Source organism: Prionailurus bengalensis, chromosome D2 (assembly GCF_016509475.1).
Source record: "Prionailurus bengalensis isolate Pbe53 chromosome D2, Fcat_Pben_1.1_paternal_pri, whole genome shotgun sequence".
In the NCBI taxonomy this organism is placed as follows: domain Eukaryota; kingdom Metazoa; phylum Chordata; class Mammalia; order Carnivora; family Felidae; genus Prionailurus; species Prionailurus bengalensis.
The window spans coordinates 80199129-80223764 of NC_057351.1; the positions used below are offsets into that span (position 1 = coordinate 80199129).

The 24636-nt window shown below is 42.7% G+C and overlaps 1 protein-coding gene across 4 annotated transcripts in view; it reads left to right on the top strand.

Annotated features, from left to right (window-relative positions):
- Nucleotides 1–24636, top strand: part of ZRANB1 (zinc finger RANBP2-type containing 1) — a 63494-nt gene that overhangs the window by 35715 nt on the left and 3143 nt on the right. For 2 of the 4 annotated variants that reach the window (XM_043597819.1, XM_043597817.1), the window contains exons 3-9: nt 9940–10127; nt 14373–14526; nt 16862–16933; nt 17925–18123; nt 21856–21976; nt 23165–23294; nt 23402–23631. In XM_043597819.1, coding sequence (XP_043453754.1) covers nt 9940–10127; nt 14373–14526; nt 16862–16933; nt 17925–18123; nt 21856–21976; nt 23165–23294; nt 23402–23631 — 1094 coding nt within the window. Of the gene's footprint in view, nt 1–5679; nt 5802–9036; nt 9729–9939; nt 10128–14372; nt 14527–16861; nt 16934–17924; nt 18124–21855; nt 21977–23164; nt 23295–23401; nt 23632–24636 lie in introns of those variants that run through there. The other 2 variants (XM_043597820.1, XM_043597821.1) reach the window with 2 other exon arrangements.

Sequence of the window (24636 nt, forward strand, 5' to 3'; positions counted from 1 at the left end):
AAATACAAATGTATTGTTTAAATATTAAATATAAAAAGATATGTTTAGACTCCACTGAACTTTACTATTTCCCATAAAATAATTTTAATTTAAAACATTTATTAAAATAAACTATGCATGTGTTTAAAAAAATCAAGCAGTATAGAAGGAATTTATAAAGAAAAACAATTTATTTTTTTCTTCACCTCCAGTCCTGTGGTGTAGAGACAACTTTGCCCCCCATCAACCTTTTATTCTGAGAAATTTCAACTTTCCTGCAGAAAAGTTACAAGGATAATACATTGAATACTATTTGCCTTTGATCTAGATTTTCCATTTGTTAATACTTTGCCGCATTTACTCTCTCCCTTTCTATTTGTCTTTCTCTTTTTCCTGAACCATCTGAGGGGTAATTGCAGATGTCATGACATTTTGCCCCTAAAAAGCTAAGCACGTATGTCCTGAGAACAGAGACCTTTTCCCTGCATAACTACACAGTTATCTAGAAAATTTAATACTCAGAGTCCGTATTCAGCCTTAAGACTAGCTGTAGCTCCGACCACATTCAGTAAGGACCGTGCATCTGAGGTGTTTGTGTTGTCTCTTTAGGTCTTCTAATCGAAACAGTGCCTCAGATGGTTTTGGTTTTGGCTCTTTATTTCTTCTTTCATGAGATAAACATTTTCAGAGAGTTCAGGCATTTTTTTTTTTCTTCACAGAGTGACACTCGATTTGGAAATTACTAGATTGAAACATTTATCTTTATTTGGAGGGGGGATACTACATAAGTGACGTGTTTGAAGCAGCACCTCTAAGTATGTCTGCATTGTGTCTTTGGAGCATTTTTTCCACTTTTTAAAAAATTTATTTTAATCGTGGTAAAACATACGTAAAAAAGTTTTGCCATCTTAACCATTTTTAAGTGTGCCGTTCAGTGGCATTAAGTACATTCATATCGTTGTGCAGTCGCCACCACCATCCATCTCCAGGACTTTTTTCATTTTGCAAAACCGAATTCTGTATCCGTAAACGGCATCTCCGCTCCCCCTCCCCCAGCCCCTGGCAGCTTCCATTCCATTTTCCATCTCTGTGCACGTGACTGATCTCTGTGTCTCACATAAGTACCATCCTACAGTGTCGGTCCTTTTGTGACTGGCTTGTTCGATTTAATGTAATGTCTTCAGAGTTCATTCATGTTGTAGCATGTGTCAGAATTCCCTTACACTTATTTTTAAGTTATTTATTTAGAGAGAGAGAAAGAGAGAGCTTGAGTGAGTGAGGGAGGGCCAAAGAGGATCCCAAGCAGGCTCCATGCTGTCAGCACCGAGTCTGAGGTGGGGTTCGAACCCATGCACCGTGAGATCGTGAATTCTAGAGTCAGATGCTTAACTGACTGAGCCCCCCAGACATCCCAGAAGTTCCTCCATTTTTAAGGCTGAATAATATTGTATGTATGTACCACATTTTGTTCATCTGTCAATGGACACGCCAGTATTCTTGTTTCATCAGATTTAGACATTATGTACTGACTTCTTGTAACAGCATGAGAGTTTAGTTCATTTTTAAATAAAAGCAGAGCATGCTCATTGTAGACTATTTCAGAGATAAGAAAGCGATAAAGAAAATAAATTTATAGCTGCAATGTCTAGAGGAAATCTGCCATGTTTTTGTTATTTTCAGTATTTTTACATTTAATTTTGTGTAATTGAAATTATATGTGTATATATATAAAATTTTATATATATATATATATGCTGAACTTTACATTTTGAGGTAATTAACATGTTTTCATCTCTTACAAAATGAATGTGTAGTATGACATCAAGTTGCCGTACTCTCAGTTAACCTACCCCTGATTATTAGCCTTTGGGGTTATTTGAAAATTTTTTATTCAGACAGTGTTTTGGTGAGCAGAATTGTCAGCATTTCTGTTTTCTTACGTTCCCTGAAATGGGATTATATGATCAAATTATATGAACATATTTAAGGTACTTTGTGCGTATTGGGGAATAGCTGCCTGGACAAACTGTCTGAATTATGGCCCATCGTGAGGGTGACTGCGTGGCCATATCTCTGCTGGGGCTTAGTCAGGGAGGCCTGCTGCCTTGTTTAGTCATTTGTGGTTTTCTCTTTGAATTGTTCTGATTTATGTCTTCTGTCCATTTTCCTTTGTGATTTTAGCAAGTTAACATGAAGTCTAAATAAAAATAATACACCAAAAATATGTACCAGTCATATTTGTTGCAAATTTTCTTTCTCCTCCTCCTCCCCTTCCTCCCCTTCTCCCCCTCCTCCCCTCTTCCCCTTCCCCCCCTCCCCCTCCTCCCCCACCTCCCCCTCCTCCCCTCCTCCCCCTCCTCCCCCTCTTCCCCTCCTCCCCTCTTCCCCTTTCTCCCCTCCTCCCCCTCCTCCCCTCTTCCCCTTCCTCCCCTCCTCCCCCTCCTCCCCTCTTCCCCTTCCCCACCTCCCCCTCCTCCCCCTCCTCCCCTTCCTCCCCTCTTCCCCTCCTCCCCCCCTCCCCCTCTTCCCCCTCTTCCCCTTCCTCCCCTCCTCCCCCTCCTCCCCTCTTCCCCTTCCCCGCCTCCCCCTCCTCCCCTCCTCCCCCTCCTCCCCTTCCTCCCCTCTTCCCCTCCTCCCCCTCCTCCCCTTCCTCCCCTCTTCCCCTCCTCCCCCCTCCTCCCCCCCTTCCCCCCCTCCTCCCCCCTTCCCCCCCTCCTCCTTCTTCGTGTGTATGGGGGGGGTGAGGGGGAGACTTATACTAATAACACTTTATCTTTGTTGTCTTACACAGTCTTTTAGATTAAGGTTTAAAATATTTTTCTAAATTCCATTAGTGATTTATTAAATTTTTTTCCCATGGATTTGGGTGGTTCTGTTATACATAAAATGATTCTACATCATTTATCTTGAGGCTCTTTATTTTGATGTTTTTTACATCAGTATCACACTTTTGCTTAAATAATTATGGCTTTATTATGTATTTAAAAGTCTGACAAGGCAGATATTCAGCCTGTTCCACCCTCCAGTTGCTTTCCAGAATTGACTTAGTTTTTACTTTTTCTTTGTTGGTCCATTTATTTACACATTTAGATATTCGTGGAGTGTGTTCCCAAGCACTGTGGAAGAAGCCATGGCTCTCAGCGAGCTTGTGCTCTGGTAGAGGAAGATAAAATTCAACAAGCCAGTATAGTGTGAGAAGCTCAGTAGAGGAAGGGCAAGGGTGCTAGAGGTGTATATACTTGAATCTCATTTGAAGATGTGGAGAGGGCTTATAGGAGGCAGTGACATCTAAGCCAGAACCTTACACAGAAGAGGGAAGAGAACTTTGATCTGAGGGAATGGTATGTGTTAAGACCTCAGAGTCAAGAGAGCGTGGCCTGTCCATCAAACTGGTGAAGTTAGCGGGATTGATCTGTAGTCTGGGAGCTGCAGGTGACTGTGCGGGGTGATGCCGAACCTTTCCGGGCCTGTTGACCTGGTCAAGGAGTTTAGTTCTTAACATAGGACGCTGGTAAACATCTGGAGGGAGACTGCCTTAATCAGATTTGTGGTTTAGGAAGATCACTGGGATCATAGCGTGGAGACTGGATTGGAAAGGGGCAGCACTAGAGGCAAGCCGATCGCTTACGAGAACATTACTGCAGTGTAGGTGAGGGCGATTGCAGTCTTCACCTAGGATAGAGGCAGTGGAGATGGGGTGGGGATGTATTTGAGAGACTTTTTAAAAGGCAGGATTGATAAAACTTGGCAAATTGTTCTGGGGGCTTAGGGGAGAGGAGACTCGAGTTAAGAAAGATGTCCTGGGTTTTTTTGGTTTGGGCACTTGGGTCGGATCATTTTTTTCCTAAACGTAGGAGACGTCAAGTTGAGTTTTAGACGTGATGTAGTGAGGCTGTCTACTGGGTTGTTGGATATTTGGGCCTGAAATTTATGAGGCCAATCGACCACTCTGCTTATGTGGATACTTGTGTGGCCACGAATGTTAACTGAAGCTGTGGAACTTTCTCTTGAAGTGGCAAATTATAGGGACGTTCTTGTTTTATACTTCCACCTCGGGACCTTATCAAGATGGACTCAGTTACATTTTAGCACCTCTTTCAATTTGATGAATGTCTTAATTCTATCAGTGTTTTTGGCTAGAAGAAGAGTTACATGGCTGTATTATGAACAGTGTAATAATGCTACATGGCGTGAGTTTTTCCTTTTAGAAACTCTTTTACAATTTGAAAAACAGAGTGGGTTAGATTATTCAATAATCACTCCAGGCCTACCTAAAATAGTGTAATTCTAAAACTCCAGAATTGGTTTTATATTCAGCCAGGATAACTTGGCCTTGTTGCAGGTGAGATTTTTACTTGTAGGCAGAAAACTTTGGGGACTTGATTTTAGTGGTGGTTGTGGTTTTGACATACTATTTTATATAATTGGAACCCTAGGTTTTTTGTTGTTTTGTGTGTGTGTGTGTGCGTGTGTGTGCGCGCGCGTGTGTTGTGTGTATTGGAGAGAGTGAGACAGTGTGAGCTGGGGCGAGGGGCAGAGGGAGGAGAGAAAGAGAAAAAATTAAGTAGGCTTCACGCCCATTCTGGAGCCTGACTCGTGGCTCCCATGATCCTGTGACCCTAGGATCGGGACCTGAGCTGAAATCAAGATGCTCAACTAACTGAGCCACCCAGGTGCCCCTAGAACCCTAGGTTTTGAAGAACCTTAATATCCCCTCAGTTGACTCTTTTGGGCAATGTTTTTGGTGACCTTTTTAATTTCAACTCCCATCCATCTTCTGTAGTTTGTTGACCCTGGCCCTCATCTCTGATCCCCTCCCTCCCCAAAGAACTTGGTGCCTGTTCATTTAGATCCTTCCATTGGGCTTTCAGCAGTAATGCTTTCTGCATGGCGAGATCTTCTTTCCTCTGAAGGGATCTATTGATCCACATAGTTTTTCATGACTTTGGGGACTTGTATATTTCCACAGCAGTTGGGTTGTTAACAATCTGATCAGAGATGTAAAGACGTAAAAGCTCCAAAGTATAAATTATATTTGGTGCAGTTTGTCATGATTAATAATGGAACGTTTAAAGGCCTTAATTAGAGATTATTTTGACTTCTCTATGACTGCATCTTTTATTCTAAAGAAGATGTTTTCATAACAATGAGTTTATTGAATGAATAGGAGTTCATCTTGATATAGTATAGATTAAAGGATTTATTTCCAATTTGCAATTTTCATTTTTTGGAAAAGGTTATTGTTCTGTAGCACTATTCTAGGAATAGAAGTGGTAAATTTTCACTTGCTGCCATTGGTTATTATGTGAATAATGCCTTTAGGTGGTGGTCTGGGCTGCTTACACTATTTCTGGGATTGACCCTGAGCTTGTGCCCACTCGAAGATACACTTAAAAAGTACTGAGGTCATTTTATTCAAAAAAAACAGCTCGTGTTTTGAGTACTGAAAGAGATTACTGCAAATATGAATATCTAAGCCAAGTTCATGATTGAACTATAGCCAGATGGTTAGGAATATAAAGAAGAAGTATTATTGGGTGGTAGAGATTTCTTTTTATTATGCAAAACCACCTAGTGAGCTAAACTCTGGGTGGAGGAAAGCTACCCAGCCATTGTAGCCAGCCGCGTCTGCACCTTTCTGCTGACCGTGGTAAAGGACATTGTGAGCATTACCACTTAAAACTAACTTTTCTCTTTAAGGGCTCCTGAAATTGTGCCAGCTGACTCCAAGTCCACCCTGACCCCACAGCATAAACCCTGCTGTGATGTCACAGCTACCATAGAACTCCAGGGTAGTGTTGAGCTGGCCCATGTGGGCTCAGGTAAGTCCTGGCTTTTTTTTTACCATTTGGCATTCTTTTCAAAGTTAGTTACCATTATGATTTTATGTCATAAAAGAAAATAAGGCAAAACTTTGAAAACTGTGCCATATATGGGGGAAAAAATAAGTCTGTTTTCTAAACATCTATGAGCCAGCTCCATATTCTAACCAACGGAGTTCCATAGTAGCTGTGAAGTCCCCAGTGAGTTACGACCCGTGGCTTCAAAGTATGTTAACTCCCACACCTGGCCCAGCTTGTAGAACAATATGAACTTTTATTTTTAAACTTCATATTTGTAACATGTAGTAACTTTCATTTACCTCTAGGCATTCATGTTTTAAAAAGGATATTAACCCTTTCCATTACCTGTAATTCTGCACCACTGCGTATAGTTGGCTGTGTATTTCACTCAGCTTTGAATGTGTGTTGGTAACCATAGGTTAGTTTTATAAAGTTCATCTTCTCAGAAGCCTTCAGCTGTCCGTTCAGTTTGCCTTCATAGCATGGAGGAAGAAGGGACAGAACATGTAATGATACATTTGTTAAGTTTAAAAAAAAAAACACGAGGAGAAAGATGTTTCAGTTGCTCTTGGCGGCTGTATGGGAGGTCAGTGACTAGGAAGGCATGTGCACATCACCTGTCTTCTGCTGGAACTTTTTCCTGGTCATTGTTACACCAAGTGAGATTTTACCACTTGGTTTATTTTGCTGTCTTTTCCTGCCTACCAGCTCTTCTCCCCTCTTCCTCCTTTTCTTTATCCCCTGATTTTAGAGGTGGTAAAAGTGTTATGTGAAGAACTCAAAAGACTTTTTGTAAGTTGTTTTGCGTATAATCGGATACTTTTTTCCCCCTAAGTAGAAAACATTTGGTAGCTAAAACTTTACATGATCTGAGTATGGGCCAGATCCTTTTAAATATCCCGTTCACAGTGAAAACTTCACCATCTGTCAAGAAACTGTCTAAACTTCAATCGGTAGCTGTCCTTGAACAATGTGTCATAAAGATAGTCCCAAAATTTGGACAGTTCAGTGACAGTCTCATGAAATTTGTAATAACGGTACTCATGTTTGTAGCTGAAAATTCACCGGTAACTGAAACTGGGAGTTCTTTATTACGGTTAATGACAAGAATGGAATCCTTTGTTCCCCAAACATTAGATAATAAAATATTTTTCTTCAAAACATTACTTTGTGCCTATACTTAAATTTGTGTTTTTCGTGTTCTAGAAGATGTGGAGGATTTTGTGCTGTGAAGAATAGAGAACAGAGTGTCTAATCTCTTCATTCCTGTTTCCTGCCCTCCTGGGTGTACTTCGTGCAGGGGGGCGCGCTGAGGAGCGGCAGCACCCGGTCTGCACTTCAGTGGGCGGTTGGGGGCTGGCGGAAAGAGTTGTTTTGGTATTTGGATTAGGGCAGATAGAAGTCTTGGTCTTGTGTGTATGTGTGTATCCGCACGATTGAAATAGAATTGCTATACCGTGCGTTGCACTATTTGACATTCTGTTTATATTAAAAAAAACCAAAAACAACACTCTGAAGGCTGATTGGGAGATGTGGTAAATCATAATCCCAGAGCGTGCTGTACCTCCCCCCCCTTTGATTATGCTAGTTTCTAATTACAGAAATCCCTCAGAAACATTAGCGAGGAAATGAATTCTTAAGCAAGAATTTCTAAGAGGAGGTTCTTCTAGATGTCAGCTGCACGGTGAGTTAGCTAGAATAGTGAAGACAGTGATTTAGAAGACCTTGCCTTCCTGCAGCCAGAAGAACCCAGTCGGTTGGCAGTCACCTTCATCGGCGGGGAACAGAACTGTGCGTGTGTGCGCACGTGCCTAACCGGGCGTGTGTACGTGCTCCAGGCAGGGCTTCCTCTTTATCTTTTCACGTCTGTTGCTCTGTCTTTGTGGTCCTTGGGTTGCTTTTGGCAGAGCTTAGAACTTTTCTTATGTCCTATAAAGAAACTTTATAAACTTATATTTTCTTAGGCTAAAGCTTAAAACCTGTAAAAGGTGCAGTGATTCTGCAGGCACCTGGAAACTAGGACTCGAGTGAAAAGTAGTCGCCTTCACAAGGAGGTAATATGTACACACAAAAGGAAATGGCCTAGGGCATATTTGGTTCTAAAAAGATGAGTGACATTAAAGTATTGAAAAAGTTACAAGCTTTCTCTGATGATTCTCATGTGTTCACTAACACAAGTTAAGCAGACTGCTTTTTGTGTACTTGATAACCGTAGTTTTGTTTTTTATTTCAAGTAGGATTTCTGTGTCTGTTCTTAAGGCTCGCCCTTTGGAGAAGATTCATGCCAGCCGTATCACGTTGTAACCCTGATGACTTCTGTAGGGCGCTGTGCCTTCCTAAGGGTGTTTTAAAGCCCCTTCTGTAGTGGAGGTGGGGGGTTACAGCTGCACTTAGGTGTTTCTGTTGAAGAAGGGATTGACCTACATTGCTGTGAAAATAAAAGTTCCTGTAAGGAGGTGTTCTCATTTGATACCTTGGATTCTTCACCTGAAAAATGTGTGTGTTGGCAGCATGGTGTCCTTTTTCTGGAGAGTGGGTCTAGATTTGCAGGAAGGGTCTTTGATGGCAGAGTCTGAAAACTTTTGAGGCTGGCCTTTTATGGCCCACAGATGTGATGATAAAGGGCTGTTTTGAATATAGGAATCCTTTTTTACTGTCTGTGCTTCTCATACTGCCTAGCATAAGTGCTTTGTGTGTCATGGGCATTCAGGGAACGTGGGAATTATCATTTTAAAGCTTTGATATTTTTATTTATATTTAATTTTTATTTATTTTTTTAAAATTAATTATTTTTTTAAATGTTTATTTTTCGGGGAGGGAGGGAGAGGGAAGGAGCGGGGGAGAGGGAGGGAGGGAGGGGAGACAGCCCAGAGCCTGATGCAGGGCTCGAACTCACCGACCGTGGGATCATAACCTGAGCTGAAACCAAGAGTTGGCCGCTTAACCAACTGAGCCACCCAGGCGCCCCCAGATTTGCTCTTTTTAATAACTGGGAGAAATTGTTGCATTGTACCAGTCTGTTTTTCTCCAAGGAATAGTTCTATTTCTCCAATTCAAGATGACAATAAAAAAATGCTTTTAAAGAATATGCTGTGAATATTTTTAGCTAGTTTTAGCATTTTACCCAACAAATTTTTCATGATGTAACTTAGGAAACACTTAAAATTACTTGTTCCTACAGTCTTGGGGTGTGTGTGTGTGTGTGTGTGTGTGTGTGTGTAACACTGTGGTAAATTGAAGCTTACCTACACCTTTATTTTTTTGCCAAGGCTATTTATTATTCATAGATGTGTACTGTACTGCTTACTAAATAGGATTACTATCTTAACATTAATTTGTGTTAAGATGAGTAACGTGGTTTCATGGGAACAGAAAGTTCTTTATGGATTTGGGCAAAGTGATAGTTGTTTCATCTCTGTCCCCCAACTGATTTGTAATGTTTCCTTTTAGCATATTTTTGTTCTAACTCATCTGTTTCAAGTTTTACTGTATCGATACTTAATGACTGTAAGGAAGACTTGGCTATGAGAGGTTCTGAAATCAAAATGTTGCTCACTTTGGGATGAGTACTGGGTGTTGTACGGAAACCAATTTGACAATAAATTTCATATTAAAAAAAAAAGAAAATGGTTTTAATTGCTCTGAGTTGTTTCGAAGCTAACAGCAGTACGGAAGGCTCTGCATCTGTTTCAGGTTAGAGAATTGCAGTGTGAAGGGCGGGAGAGCCCAGAGCCAACAGGAAGCACATCCCTGTCCCCTTGGCTTCTGCAGAGGCAGGAGCACAACCTGTTGTGTCTTCTGTAAAGTCTAGTTTCTCATACTAAGATACTGATCTTTGATCCAGTTAATACATTCTAATGATTCCTCGAAACCTCACCAGAGCCTGGAGCCAGCACTGATGTGAAGGTAAGTACCTAAGTAGGTAGTTCTGGTTCTGGAAAGAAATTAGACAGGAATTCACTAATTTTCTTTACTATTCTTTTAGGACATTTAAATGTTGCCCCAGGGTCCAGGCATCCTAGAGAAATACTTAGGAGGGTTTAGAGTGAATGTAACAGGATATGCCTTTTGAAGGAAAATAGGATTAAACTCTTTTCTGTCTTGATGTTTGTTCTAGGGGTTGTAGAAGGTGATCTAGCTGCTATAGAAGCATATAAGTCATCAGGAGGGGACATTGCGCGTCAGCTCACTGCGGACGAAGTGCGCTTGCTGAACCGCCCTTCTGCTTTTGATGTTGGCTATACCCTTGTACATCTGGCTATACGTTTTCAGAGGCAGGACATGCTAGCAATATTGCTTACAGAGGTGAGTATGGCCATTTTGGTTAAACATTGTTTTACATGAAGGAACCGTGTTCATTAGTTTTCATTTTTGATGTAATGGTTTTCTAAACTGTTCTTAAATGTTTTAGATTTTTCTACTCCCTTTATAAATTCACACTAAACTTGAGACTTCAGCAGCCTATAATTCTTAAGGGTGTATGTTTTATTTTTATTTTTATTTTTAAAAAATTTTTTACTGTTTATTTATTTTTGAGAGAGACAGGGTGCGAGTGGAGGAGGTGCAGAGAGAGAGAGGCAGACGCAGAACTCAGGGCAGGCTCCAGGCTCTGAGCTGTCAGCACAGAGCCTGACGTGGGGCTTGAACTCACAGACTAACGGACCGTGAGATCGTGACCTGAGCCGGAGTCGGCCGCCCAACCTGCCGAGCCACCCAGGCGCCCCAAGGGTGTATGTTTTAAAAACGGGACATTTTGCCACGATATCTGAATCCTCTCTCGGATTAAAAAAATGGTAGGATGTGTCTTTCATTCATTTCATTCACCTGATATTTATCAAGTACCTTCTGTGTGCTAGGCACTGTGTTAAACAGGGATGTAATTGGGAAGACACTGGCTCTTCCTTTACCGAGTCTCCAGAAAAGTAGAGAAAAATAAACTCTAGACAGTCATTCTGTATAGAGTGTGTTGGCATAGATACGAATGCCAAGTGCTGTGGGAGTACCTGAGAAAGTCTTTCGGGGTATCTCACCTTCTCATGGAGAGCAGGTAACATTGTAGTGGGGGTCTGAAGGAGGAGAAGTACTTAGCCTTGTAAGTGGGTGGAGGAGAGAAGGGAGTTGAGGAAACCGTTTTTTTGGAGGCCCTGGTGGTGGTGTTTGTGGTGAGCTCAGGAATTTGCAGAGCTGCTCAGCATGGCCTTGGGAGTGACCAGATCGGTGTTTTGGCTGCTGTGGATTGGAGAATGGAAGCCTCGTTAGAAGGGCACCGTGTGATGCTTTCGGGGGCTCTGCCCTTACGGGAGTGCAAAGAAGTGGGTCCATTTGAGAGAGCTGGTCCTGATGGAGTCAGGATCAAGGAGACAGACTGGATGTGAGGAGTAATGGAGAGGGAGGGATCAAGTTGCTTCTGAGCTTTTGGCCTTAGATAACGATACAGATGTCACAAATGATTGCAAATGAACGATTCAGGATGCCACCACATTGTGCAGGTAATTCTTTTAATTATAAGGGAAATGGAGAAAAAGTGTAGAGAGTCAGATCAGTTGTAGATTGTGATTTTTGTCAGTATAGGTCTTCTCTGGTACGCTTATACATATTTACATACTCAGATTTGTCTGTATGTATTTGGGAACCATTGTGTACAAAGCACGGGGGTGGGGGGGAATCAAGGGATATGAAGGTTACCTGGAAACACGGTTGAGATGGGTAGCCATTGTTTAGTGTGGTGAGGGTCAGGTGACACCAGAGGCACCTGATAGAGGAGGGGGGAGGACTTGAGAGATAGCCACGGTGTAAACAGGGGGCAGGCCTACTGCGGATAGGTTAGGGGAAGGGACAGTTTGAAAAGCAGCAATGTGATTAGAAGGACCAGTGTTCTGGAACAGGGGATGGGACAGTTAGAGGTACTTCCTGTGGTATCTGAGGTCTGGCTACATTTGCGTTGTATATTGGCAGAGTCAGTGTTTGGAGCAGTAGTTGCTGGTGGTGGCAGGAGACTGGATGGAGAGGGCAGCTGTGAACCAAGGCTCAAGTCCGTAGGGGGTTCCTGGGCTCCGAGCCCTCAGGCTGGTAGAGGGCTGAGAACGTTGCAGGGCTGTTGTAAGCCCTGGCCTCCTAAGAGCACTCTGGGGACTAACAGTGGGAAGGCACTAGAGCCCCAGGGTATTTGTTATTTACTGCCTAACAGAGCACCTCAACTTTGCTAAGCTTTAGTCCACAAACCGCTGTTTTCTCCCACAGTTCCGGAGGGTGAAGAGTCCAGGAGCAGCCTGGCCGGATGATTTTGGCTCAGGTTCTCATGAGGTTACAGTCAAATGTTCAGAGCTGCCGTTGTCAAAAGGCTTGATGGGGCTGGAGGATCTGGTTCCAGGCACACTCACATGGGTGTCGGTAGGAGGCTTCTAACCTTGTCGCACGGGCCTCTCCATAGGACAGGGTTCACCCAGAACAAGTGATCTGAGAGACCAAGCGCGCGCCTGTGATCCAAATGGAAGCTTCAGTGTCGTTTAGATACAACCTAATTTAAGAAGTGACATACCATCCTTTTTGCCATTTTTGGGACACAGAGACCAACCCTGGTGCACTGTGGGAGAGGTGGAAGGGGGGTGGATTTCCAGGGAAATAACCAAATTGTTGTGGAATTTAGTCTCAGTGGAATAGACACTCCGGAGGACGTCACTGAAAGGGCCAGTAGGGAGATTGGACTTAGGGAGGTGTCTGCAGAGAGAGGACAGAGCCAGATACTTTGGGGGATGAGAACAGGAGAACATTATATTTTGGGGATATGTATGTGAGGCAGGGGTTTTAATTGGATATTAGGCCATAGACTCTGTTGATAGTGTGGTGGAATCTGTGGGCTCCCTTTCAAAGTACTGTTTTTAAATGCATAAAATAAAAAAGATCACAAAGGAAACCAGTTATATTGAAATAGTAGTTTTTCAGAATATTAGCTTTGTGACCTATAAGGGAATGCATTTTAAATCTAGGCCAGCGGTTAGTGAAAATGAAGGATTTAAGTTTAATGAACATTTAGGTTCACAGATCCTTCCCAACAAGTTCACGCGCTCTAAGTTAAGGATTACTAGCCTAAGGAGATAGGGTTGAAGAGGCTAGGAGACCAAGGGGTAGGCGACAGGGTCCGGGGCTGAAGGACGGCAATGGGAGGAGGATGCGTGACCACCCCCCGCTGGAAGGCTCCCCTTACAGGAATGCGGGGTGTTCGCAGTTTTCATGTCACAGATCAACTTGTTTTTGAAGAAACCGTCCCAGGTTTTGGAACAGGGCAGAGGACTAGCAGATTAGAATCAGCTTTTTTTGAATTTATTTTGGGATCCATTTAAACTGTTACTTGAGAAATTGTTATATTGTGAAAATATTTGATGCTTCATTTTCCATAATTGGAGTGTCACATAACGATTGGATTTATGGAGTTAAGAGGCGGTAAGAATTTCATTGTTACTGGTAATCCTGGCCAGTAAAATTTAGAAGCACTGAATTTTCATGTAGGATTTTTCAGAATACGATGTCTGATGCTTGTGTTGATGCAGGGTTTTTGAGACCCTGTTCGCTTACCTTAATAAAAATTACAATTCATCGTCCCCATATATGTAGATGACATTATTGGTCAAACTGTGAGTGGCTGATTGGCAGATCTGCTCCAGACCCCACTTGTGACTGGAAACGTTCGTTTGGGCAGGTTGTCCAGGTCAGAGGTCAGTGGTTGTGGTCTGGTGACTGGCTCACACAGGATTCGTACCAGACTCCCTTCCTCTGTAGAAGATACTCACCTTTGATTTCAAAACTCTTGGTATGCCGAGTTTCTGAGCTCCACAAAGGCATGCGGCTTAAATGTAAAATATCTCTGCTGCTTTTGTGGCTATCCATCATTAAAAAGAAAAGGAAGGTTCTAGCCATCTCCTTGTTTAGAAGTTCTCTGTCGGAGTGCTCACTACCTACATCAGTGCTCACATTTCATTCCTGTCGGGCTAGACTTCGAATGTTTGCTGTCTCTTCCACACTTAGAGAAGCCAGCTGCTTTTTTACATATTCAGAACTATAACAGATGGGGAAGGATTTGAGGTCAGTGGGAACTAACCCTTCAAAAATGTCATGCTTTCCTTATTCCACGTCACGGTACTTGAAATATTCTTACTTAACCCAGCGGGAGAAGAGTGTTTGCACTTTCCTCTTTCTCCATGAGCTGGAATTTCCTGTTTTTTAAGGATGCTTTTATTGGGGGCATGATGCTTAGTTTTACTTAGGTGGTTTTCTGTCCTCCCTCCCTCTCCCTAGGATGAACCTTTGTGAACAACACCATTTTACATAAATTTTATTTCCTTGGGAGAAATTCCTAAGAAGTAAGTTTCCTCCTGGAAAGTTGTACTGAACTGTACTTCCACTGGTGAGGAAATAGTGCCTAATCTATTTTAAAATGAACAAAACAACACCCTGAGTTGCGGGGAAGGTTTGGTCATTTCTTTTAAATACTGTTGTTTTCTGCTTACATTAATGTTAAATGAGATGCAGAGGAAAGTTTCTTTTGTATTTAAGGTGTCTCAACAAGCAGCCAAGTGTATTCCTGCCATGGTGTGTCCCGAACTGACAGAACAAATCCGGCGAGAGATTGCTGCCTCTCTTCATCAGAGAAAGGGGGATTTTGCTTGCTATTTTCTCACTGACCTTGTAACATTTACGTTGCCAGCAGGTAACTCCAAATTTCAGTGTGAAAAGAAATGTTCACTTCATTATAATTGTTTCTGTTGTGTGTGAGTGAAGTGGTTTCTGTTAAAGCAGGTAACTTAGCTACTAGGTGTGCATTTTAAATTGCTTGACTACCGTATTTATCCTGGAAGTGACCAGTCCAGGGGCTCCTTGTAAAACTTCAGCTTTGGATCTGGTAGGAAGATAGCGGCTGATAACCACTGATTTCGGTGTGGGCCTTAGATGTTTCAAAAAGTCTGTTTCAGCCGTTTATTTTTCTCTCCAGTTTTACTTTAGGATATTATCAGTGTACTTTTTTTTTTTCTTATTCATGCCTACTTTAAAATTACATAGGCATTGGTTATTGGTATCAGGAGATAGGATTAGAACATGGGCTTTTGATGGGTGGAGTCAGATTTTTTGAATCGAAGATACTGGCATTCTTTTGAGAGTGTCATTACTATGTTCTTCACTCATTCTATTAATTTCTGCCGTGTTTGGGACGCTGCTTTTCATTTTTCCATTCAGTGACAGTTGGAAGTGTCTTTTGGGATCCTTTTGGTCATTTGGCGTTGAATAAATGCACCAAACACCAAAAGTTCCTAAAATAAAGCTTCCATCTTGATTCTACGTGTCTTGAGCTTTTATATAGACATAAACAGGGGCGTGTACAAATGGTAGGAGATCATCACTAAGACTTTTAAAATCAGATTTCACTTGAAGTGCACTCTGTATATTTAAGCTTACTCTGGTGATGTTTAGATTTTTACTCTGACTTGAAAATAGCTTAAAAAAAATTTTTTTTTTTTTAAGAATTTTTAAGGGGAATGCTTTTTACTGTAGACTGCTCCATTAGCAAACTGAACAAACCGTAGAGAATTTGAGGATGACAGAACCAGAGATCTGTGTGCCAAAAATTAATGGTTCGTTAGCTTTTATGAGAAGATTCTGAAGTCTGAAAACAATAGGCCTGAGCAGAGGTTGAGAGTGTGGGGAGACCAGGGCAGATAAACATTTGTATGTGGTTGTTACTATTATCATTAACTTGAATATCAGATAGCCCTGCTCTTTTTTTTCCTTTTATTTCAGTTTTAATGAGAGAGAGTTGTCATTTACTTGTCAAATATTTAACGTGTCTGTTGTGATTTCATCCTTGCACAAATTGTGAAAGGATTCCCCCCATCTAGTTAATTAACACACCCACCACCCCATGTTTATGTATCTTTTTTCATGAGAACGTGTAACTTCTCCTAGCAAATTTCAGTTATACAACACAGTGTTAAATAGTTACCATGGTGTTTCCTTAGGTCTTCAACATTATTCATTTTATGGCTTGGAAGTTTTTGTACCCTTTTACCAATTTTTATCTTCCTCCCTTGCCCAAGCTGTTAGTAACCTCTTTTCTACCCTGTTTCTATGAGTTTGACTTTTTTTTTTTTTTTGTCGTCTTGTCTTTCTCTGGCTAATTCCACTTCACCTAATGCCCTCAAGGTCCATCCATGTTGTTGCAAATGGTAGGATTTCTTTTTTTCACCTGGCTGAATAATAACATGTCATTTTACACACATTCACACCCCACATCACTATTCATTCATCCATCGATGGACACTTAGGTTGTTTCTGTATCTTGGCTCTTGTGAGTAATGCTGCAACAAACATGGGGGTTCAGTACCTCTTCGATATCCTGTTTTCATTTACTTCGGATACACACACACACACACACACACACACACACACACACACACATTGAAGTGGGATTGCTGGATCAGATGATACTTCTAACTTTTTGAGGACCCTGTTTTAAGTGGTGGCTACACCAGTTTACATTCCCACTGACTGTGCACAAGGGTCCCTTTTTACACTTCTTTACCAGTATTGTCTTCTTGACAATAGTTATATGCAATTATTGGTCCAGATATACTTTATATTATTTTTAGGTAGACAACAGTTTTGATAATGAAGTACAGAAAGAAAATATTTTACTTTACATGTATGCACACACATTACACATGCGTGTTTTTTAAAATCTATATTTTTTAATGTTTATTTATTTTTGAGAGAGAGAGTGTGAGCAGGGGAAGGGCAGAGAGAGGGAGACACAGAATCCGAAGGAGGCTCCAGGCTCGGGCCCATGAGCTGTGAGACCATGACCTGAGCTGAAGTCGGACACTCAACCGACAAAGCCACCCAGGGGCCCCTATGCATGGTTTTTAAAAGAAGCTATCCGACCGCCTTCACTGACAAGGGAGTTATTTTAGAGGAAGTTTCTGTTAGATGCTGGTATCAAATTAAGTTACGAAATGTAAGAAAATCTTTTAAGTCTGTTTTTTGATTTGTAGATATTGAAGACTTGCCTCCAACAGTCCAAGAAAAATTATTTGATGAGGTGCTCGATAGAGATGTTCAGAAAGGTAAGTGTGGAATTAATGAGTGTGATTTAGTTTAATTTCCCTAAGCTCTTTGTTTTCTAAAGTTTGGAGCACTTCAGTTGTATGGTTGACTTGTTTTATTTTTACTTTAATTGAAAATGTAAAGTCCCTCAGTGTCACATTGTGACGTTAAAAATGTTCATTCTGTCGGGGTGCCTGAGTGGCTCAGTTGGTTGGGTGTCCGACTCTTGATTTTGGCTCAGGTCATGATCTCATGGTTTGTGGGTTCAATCCCCTCATTGGGCTTTGTGCTGACCGTGCAGATGGAGCTGCTTGCAACCCCCCCCCCCCCCCCCCCCACCGGGCCAGTCCGCTGCTCATGGTCTTTCTCTATCAAAATACATAAACATTAAAAAAAAAAATGTTCATTCTGTCAATTTTATCTCGGTAAAACTGAAAAAAAAAATTACGAATACTTATTCATGGCTCTTAACTGTGATACAGGGAATAAATAAAGGTATAAAAATGTTTCACCATGGTTTTCTACTTCCTGTTGTAGAATGAGTATATTTCCATATTAAACATTCTTAGAAAATAAATTGTAAAGAACTGAAAAGTTGAGAAAAATATTGTAGAGCCACAAGATGTTTCCACTACTCAGAAGGTTTATATTTCAATTGATCAAAATTATTTATGTGTTTAATAGTAAATTACACATAAACTTATTAATATATCTACAGAGTGGGTTCTTTCCTCCAGTGAATAGTCCTGAATTGCATAGGCATGAAAACAAACATGTTATTTTGGGGCACTTGGGTGGCTCAGTCGTTCAGTCTTTGATTTGCGGTTTGTGGGTTTGAGCCCCAAATTGGGCTCTGTGCTGACAACTCAGAGCCTGGAGCCTGCTTCAGATTCTGTGTTTCCTTCTCTGTCTGTACTTCCCCTGCCCACACTCTGCCCCCCCCCCCCCAAATAAACATTAAAAAACAAAAAAACAAAAAGAATGGACTTGATATTTAAATTCCTTATACAGAGTTAGAAGAAGAATCTCCAATTATAAACTGGTCTTTGGAGTTGGCTACCCGTTTGGACAGTCGACTGTATGCGCTTTGGAACCGGACCGCAGGAGACTGCTTACTTGATTCAGTGCTACAAGCTACCTGGGGCATTTATGACAAGGACTCGGTGCTTCGGAAAGCCCTGCATGACAGCCTGCATGACTGTTCACATTGGTGAGCTGGCACCCTTCCCTGTTTAAAACCAGGCATGCTTCTGCTGAGTCATTTCCTTACAGTGTTGGGATAGTTTTCTCCTGTTATATTTCCTGTGGAAGCTAGGCAGGAAAAATTTGACTTTGTACATTGAGACATTTGGAACATTTTGATGGCTTTTATACCTTTTTGCTGAGCTTTAGCATAGAAACATTTAACATTGCAGTAGTAGCCTTAAATAGTGATAAGGTCTTTGCCCACATTTTTAAGTATTATGATTTCATAGTTGTGTTTAATATTGAAAAGATTACGTTGGTGTTGTATTGTGAGGTCTTTTTCCTTAGGGACATATTCTTCAGACCACATATTATTTTGCACATTTTGAAATCCATAGAAAAGTTTAAAAAATCAGTGCAACAGACCCCAGTGTTCCTTCATTGGATTGCCCAATGGCTAATGGTTAGCCACGTGTGCTTCGTCTCTGCATGTGTAAGCACTTCCCTTTGCTCATGAGTTTAAGTCATCACGATGCTTTGTACCGGTCGGTATTTCAGCATGTATCTTTGAAGAACAAGGATATTCTCTTACCCAACCATATCCTCATTACCACATCTAAGGAAATCAGTAGTGTGGGGCACCTGGGGGGCTCAGTCAGTTAGGCATCCAGCTCTTAATTTCATCTCAGGTCATGAGCTCACCGTTCTTTAGATTGAACCCTGAGGCGGGCGGCGTGGAGCCTGCTCGGGATTCTCTCTCTCCTTTCTGCCCTTCCCCTTCTCAAGCGTGCACACGTGCGCTCTTTCTCTCAAAATAAATAAGTAAACTTGAAAAAAAAAATCAACCATGACCCTGTAATTCAATGTACGGTGCAGAACCCATCTTCCAATTATCTCAAAAATGCCCTTTATGTATACAGATTTTCCTTGCTATCCAAAAGTAGCATTTCTGTGAAACCTTTTGTCAGCTTTTGAAATGGCGCAAAGCAAAGATCCAGCGACCATTTTGTAGCCGTGGAGATCCTCTTCAGATTTCGTTTTGGCAAAAACAGGTGCTGATGTAGGTCTTTCATAAAAGTGAAGGGGCGTAAAGTGAACTTTCAGATAGCGGGGGGATCCTGTATATGTTTTTGTTTTACCCTGTCATCCAGTCAAGTATATAACTAGTCTTGAACTGTAAATTCACCCACTGGGGTATTAATCAGTGGAAATGACGACTGTGCTTGTGACTCCTAGTTTGGCTTTATACCGACTTGACTTACGATATCTTCTTGGTTCTGTGTATACATCGTCTCCATGAGAAAACTGAGGCCAAAAGAAACTTAAATTAATGAAAAGGTGCTTTTTTTCTCTTACACCTACTTGAATGCTGACAGAGTAATGATAATGACCTTACTCCAAATAACTTTATTACCCTAGTATCGCTATATAATTTTTGAGCACTTACTAGTTGTGAATTTTGTTGTCAGTATTTAGGGATTACGTGAAGTCCATTAGAATGGAAACTCTGAGAACAGAGGTTTTGTTGTGTTTCATTGTGGAAGATGTAGTGCCTCCAATAGCGTGACACGTAGCAAGTGTGCCGTAAACGGTACCGAATGGGAGCCCTCTCAAGAATTCGAAAATGAGAGCCGCTGAATAATTTCCTTGAGAGCGAAATTATCGATCAAAGCATAATGCAACAGAGGAGAACTTTGAAGTCACCTGAAAAAAAAAAAACTAAGCTCCCTGGCTGGCAAACCTAGAACCATCCCGATTCAGCGTGTAATACGTACAGGCATACCTCAGAGATATGTGGGTTCAGTTCCAGACCACTGCAATAAAGTGACTGTCTTAATAAAGTGAGCCAAAGGAGTATTTTGGTTTCCTCAGTGCATATAGAAGCTCACGTTTACAGTATCCTATAGTCCGTAGTCAGTGCTAAAGCAGTAGGTCTAAAAAAAAAAAAAGAAGCCCTGAGCATCAGTGGAACTTTGAGTGAGTCATAGTCTTTTTGCCGGTGAAGGCTCTTGCCTTGATGTTGATGGTTACCAGCTGATCGGAGTGGTGGTTGCTGAAGGCCAGGGTGGCCGTGGCAGTTTCTTAAAAGAAGATGGCAGGGAAGTTATCGATTGACCTTTCCTTTCATGAATGGTTTCTCTGTAGCGTGTGATGTGATTTGATGGCATTTTTCTTAGAACTTGTTTCAAAATCAGAGTCCATCCTCTCAGAGCCTGCCACTGCTGCATCAACTACGGTTGTCATGTTCTAAATCACTCTGTTGTCATTTCAACAGTCTTCACAGCAGCTTCACCAGGATTAGATTCCATTGCAAAAAACCCTTTCATCGCTCATCCATGAGAAGCAAGTCCTCGTCCGTTCCAATTCTGTCACAAGATGGCAGCAGCCTAGTCCCGTCTTCGGGCCCTCCTTCTGGTTAGTTCTCTGCTGTTTCCACCACATGTACAGTTAACTTCCTCCACGCAAGTCTTGAGCCCCCCAGAGTCCTCCGTGAGGGTTGGAATCAACTCCTTCTAAACTCCTGTTGCTATTTTGACCTCTTTACATGAATCAGGAATGTTCTTAATTGCATCCAGAATGGTGAATCCTTTCCAGATGCTTTTCAGTTTCCTTTGCTCAAATCCATCTGAGGAGTCAATGTCTATGGCTGCAGTAGCCTTACTTCAAATAATGCCTAGAAAGTTGAAATTAGTCCTTGATCATAAGCTTCAGAGTGGGTATGGTGTTGTCAGGCATGAAAACATTAATCTGGTTATCTCCATCAGAACTCTTGGGCGAGCAGGTGCGTTGTCAGTGAGCAGTAATATTTTGAAAGGAGTTTTATGAGGGGTAGGCATTAATAATGGGCTTAAAATATTTAGGAAAGTATATTGTAAATGGATGTACTGTTATCCAGGCTTTGTTGTTCTTTTTATAGAGCAAGAGTATATTTAGCACAGTTTTAAGGGCCTTAGGATTTTTGGAACGGTCAGTGAGCATTGGCTTCAACTTAAAGTCACCAGCGGCATTAGCCCCCTTGACAAGAGAGTCAGCCTGTGTTTTGAAGCCAGGCACTGCTCCTCTCTATACCAGTCCTAGATGGCATCTTCTTCCAGTAGAATGCTGTTTCATCTGCATTGGAAATTTGTTTAGTGTAGCCACCTTTGTGATTTTGGCTAGGTTCTCTGGAAAACATGCCATAGCTTCTGTATCACTTGCTGATTCGCTTTGCACTTTGATGTCTGGAGATAGCTTCTTTCCTTAAACCTCGTGAACCAACCTCTGCTAGTTTCAGATTTTTCTTTGCTACTTTCCTCACTTCTCTGAGCCTTCATCGAATTGAAGAGCATTAGGGCCTTGCCCTGGGAGCAGTGTTGATACACCTAGTGAATACGTGGGCTATTTTCCAGTCTGTTGTTTACACAGTGACCCAGTAGTGAGTTCTATGCATTAACGTAAAATGGTAGTGTCTTTGATTGTATCCACAGTCTCAGATGACTCCGAATGTTCTATTTCTTTTTGAACTCCGTCAGTCAGTAGTAGACATTTGAAATGAATTGATCTCATTATTAGTGTTTAAAGTTCTGGTGAGAACCTGTTCCGTGATGTCTGCTGGTAGAGCGTAGGCATTTTTGATGTGAAAATAAATGGCAAACTGGGGAAAATTAATAAAATTGTTCATCTCTTTACATGAATTGCTTAAAGACTACATTAAATGACTGGCACATTAAACGTACTGCTTACAGAAGGCTAATTGTTTACTGTCTTGCCGTTTTAGGTTTTACACACGTTGGAAAGATTGGGAATCGTGGTATTCTCAGAGCTTTGGTTTACATTTCTCCTTGAGGGAAGAACAGTGGCAAGAAGACTGGGCATTCATACTGTCTCTTGCCAGCCAGGTGAGAATGCCGCGAGGCGTGTTGCTTCCGTGAGAAGTTGGCTGCGTGTTCTTCAGTCCCTTGATGTACACGCGGAAGCCAGATTGCAGGTGGCTTGGGAGGAGAAGAGTGCTTGGCTTGGCAGCGGGTGCCTTGGTTTCTGGTCGTGACCGTGGTCTGTCAGCTGGGTGACCATACGTGAGTCCTCCTGCAGGACAGAGACGCTACTGTGTGTTGCGCAGTTCCGTTGAGTGACAAGACGCAAGTTGTCCTGTGATGATCGTGAGGGCTTACGTAGCCTTTTCAGATTGCTCTTCATATATGTCGTCTTCTTAGAAAGGTGGCATTAGGCCCGTTTCATCTACCTACTAGTTCCGTGTCCGAGGGGGCACCTAACGAAGATCACTGTGCAGGCGGCGGGCACTCCGGTCCCAGTGCTCTGCTGTCGGGCCCACGGGGGGAGGTGCCATGGCCAACAGGTGGAGCTATTTGTAATTAACTTGGGAATGAACTTTCATAAAAATGAATTGTGCATGGTCGTTCCTCTCGGGTTCTGGCTTTCAAGCTAGTTTTATTCCACGAAGCACGTTCAGTATAGCGAACCGGAACATTCAGAAACACACACAGGAGAGCATTCCTTTTCTTTGCAGAGAGCACTGTGATTTATTTGAACCCTGTGAATGAAGTACCTTCTGTCACAGTGGCTGTTTTACAGCTGTGACGTGTGCTTTCTGAAAACATGTTGTCCCATTTGTCGTCAGAGGGGCGGTGGGCCTGTGTAGTCGTCTTGAATTAGGCGGTGCTGCGTTTCAGTTTGCCTGAAATAGCAGCTCCTCTTTTTACTTGGGGAGGACCTCGTCGTGGGTGCGGGTTTCGCAGGGACCTTCCCCAGCGGGCGGTCACCGTGCACCGGGCGTCCCTCGCCGTCTGCGGCTTTTGTTCCTGTGATCGGTATTCACCCCAGTCTGTTGGCTTCTTGAGTTTGGATAGTGGAAGATACCTGTATACGTACGCTTCGCAGATTTCCTTTATGATTGCGTCGGAAGAATTTGCAGAATTTTATGCTCACTTAGCTTGGCGGTGTTATTTAAAAGAAAAAAACGGATCTAGCGCACGGACGGGGAGGAGCTTTGTGCTCTGCACATCAGTTTTCCCGGGTGGCAGTGAACGTTTTAAAGAGAAATTACTTTTTTATTTTACTCCGCACAGCCTGGAGCAAGCTTGGAACAGACGCACATTTTTGTACTTGCACATATTCTTAGACGACCAATTATAGTTTATGGCGTGAAATATTATAAAAGTTTCCGGGGAGAAACTTTAGGATATACTCGGTTTCAAGGTAAGCCCTTACTCAAGTGTATTTTGTATCTTAGAAGTCTCCTTCTGTAGGATGGCTTTGCAGCCCAGTCCCGATGACCCTGTTGTGCTGGTCTTTCTTCCCTCCAGGTGTTTATTTGCCTTTGTTGTGGGAACAGAGTTTTTGTTGGAAAAGTCCGATCGCTCTGGGCTATACGAGGGGCCACTTCTCTGCTTTGGTTGCCATGGAAAACGATGGCTACGGCAACCGAGGTGCTGGTGCTAACCTGAACACGGACGACGACGTCACTGTCACGTTCTTGCCTCTGGTGGACAGCGAAAGGAAGTTGCTGCACGTGCACTTTCTTTCTGCTCAGGAGGTGAGAGGCGCGTCGCTCCCATTGGCTCCTCCAGTAGTGTTTGTGCCGCAGCCCGGCCCGGGACACCTCTCCGGTGGGGTGTTCCCCGTGCTGCCAGCGGATGCTTCGGATTGGGCCGTAGTTAGTGTCCCTTTGTGTAAATACAGGTCAGCCAGACTTCGAAGTTTACCTTTTTTCAGCTGTGGGGTGGGTTGTGTTACGTGGAGATTTCAGCGGTGACGCGAAGACAAAAGGCCCCCGCACCCTCCCTCTCAGGTAGTGAGGAGCGCTGAGGGCAAAAGTAGAAAGACGGGGGGAGGGGACAACGGGGGACTTGGGCCTGGTGATTTAAATCGGGTGGTAACCAGGGGCCCCTGGGTGGCTCAGTCGGTTGAGCGTCCGACTTCGGCTCAGGTCAAGATCTCACGGCTCGCGAGTTCGAGCCCCGCATCAGGCTCTGTGCCGATAGCTTGGAGCCTGGAGCCTCCTTCCGATTCTGTGTCTCCCTCTCTCTCAAATAAATAAATACATAGAAAACATGTTTAATCGGGTGGTGACCAAAGGCATCTGAGGAGGAGGTGACCCTGCCCCGGAAGAGGAGTCTTGCAGGATAGGGAGGATGAGGGTAGTAGGTAGAGGGGGTCGAAGGGCTAAGGGATGGCAAGGGGCTCGCTCAGCAGCAGCCTTTTAAAGCCTTGGCTTTGACTTTGCAAGCTGGGAAGCCAACAACCAGCTTGCCCAGTAGAGGAACACCAGCTGCTCTGTGTGGAGATGAGATGCCTGGGCAGCGGGGGGAGCGGGAGCCCAGGCCGGAGGGTGTTGCAGATGGGGTGGGGAGTGGAGGGAGGTGGAGACCCAGGCAGGGGTGATGGTGAGGATGCGCAGAAAGAACGCTCTCAGAAAACGCACATTCTTAGAAAAATTATTGGTCTTTTATTTAATGTACTAGTCATTATTATAAAACTGTTATAATCACATTAAGAAAAAAATTAATAGACCATAATTTTTATGACTTTGTTCTGTAAA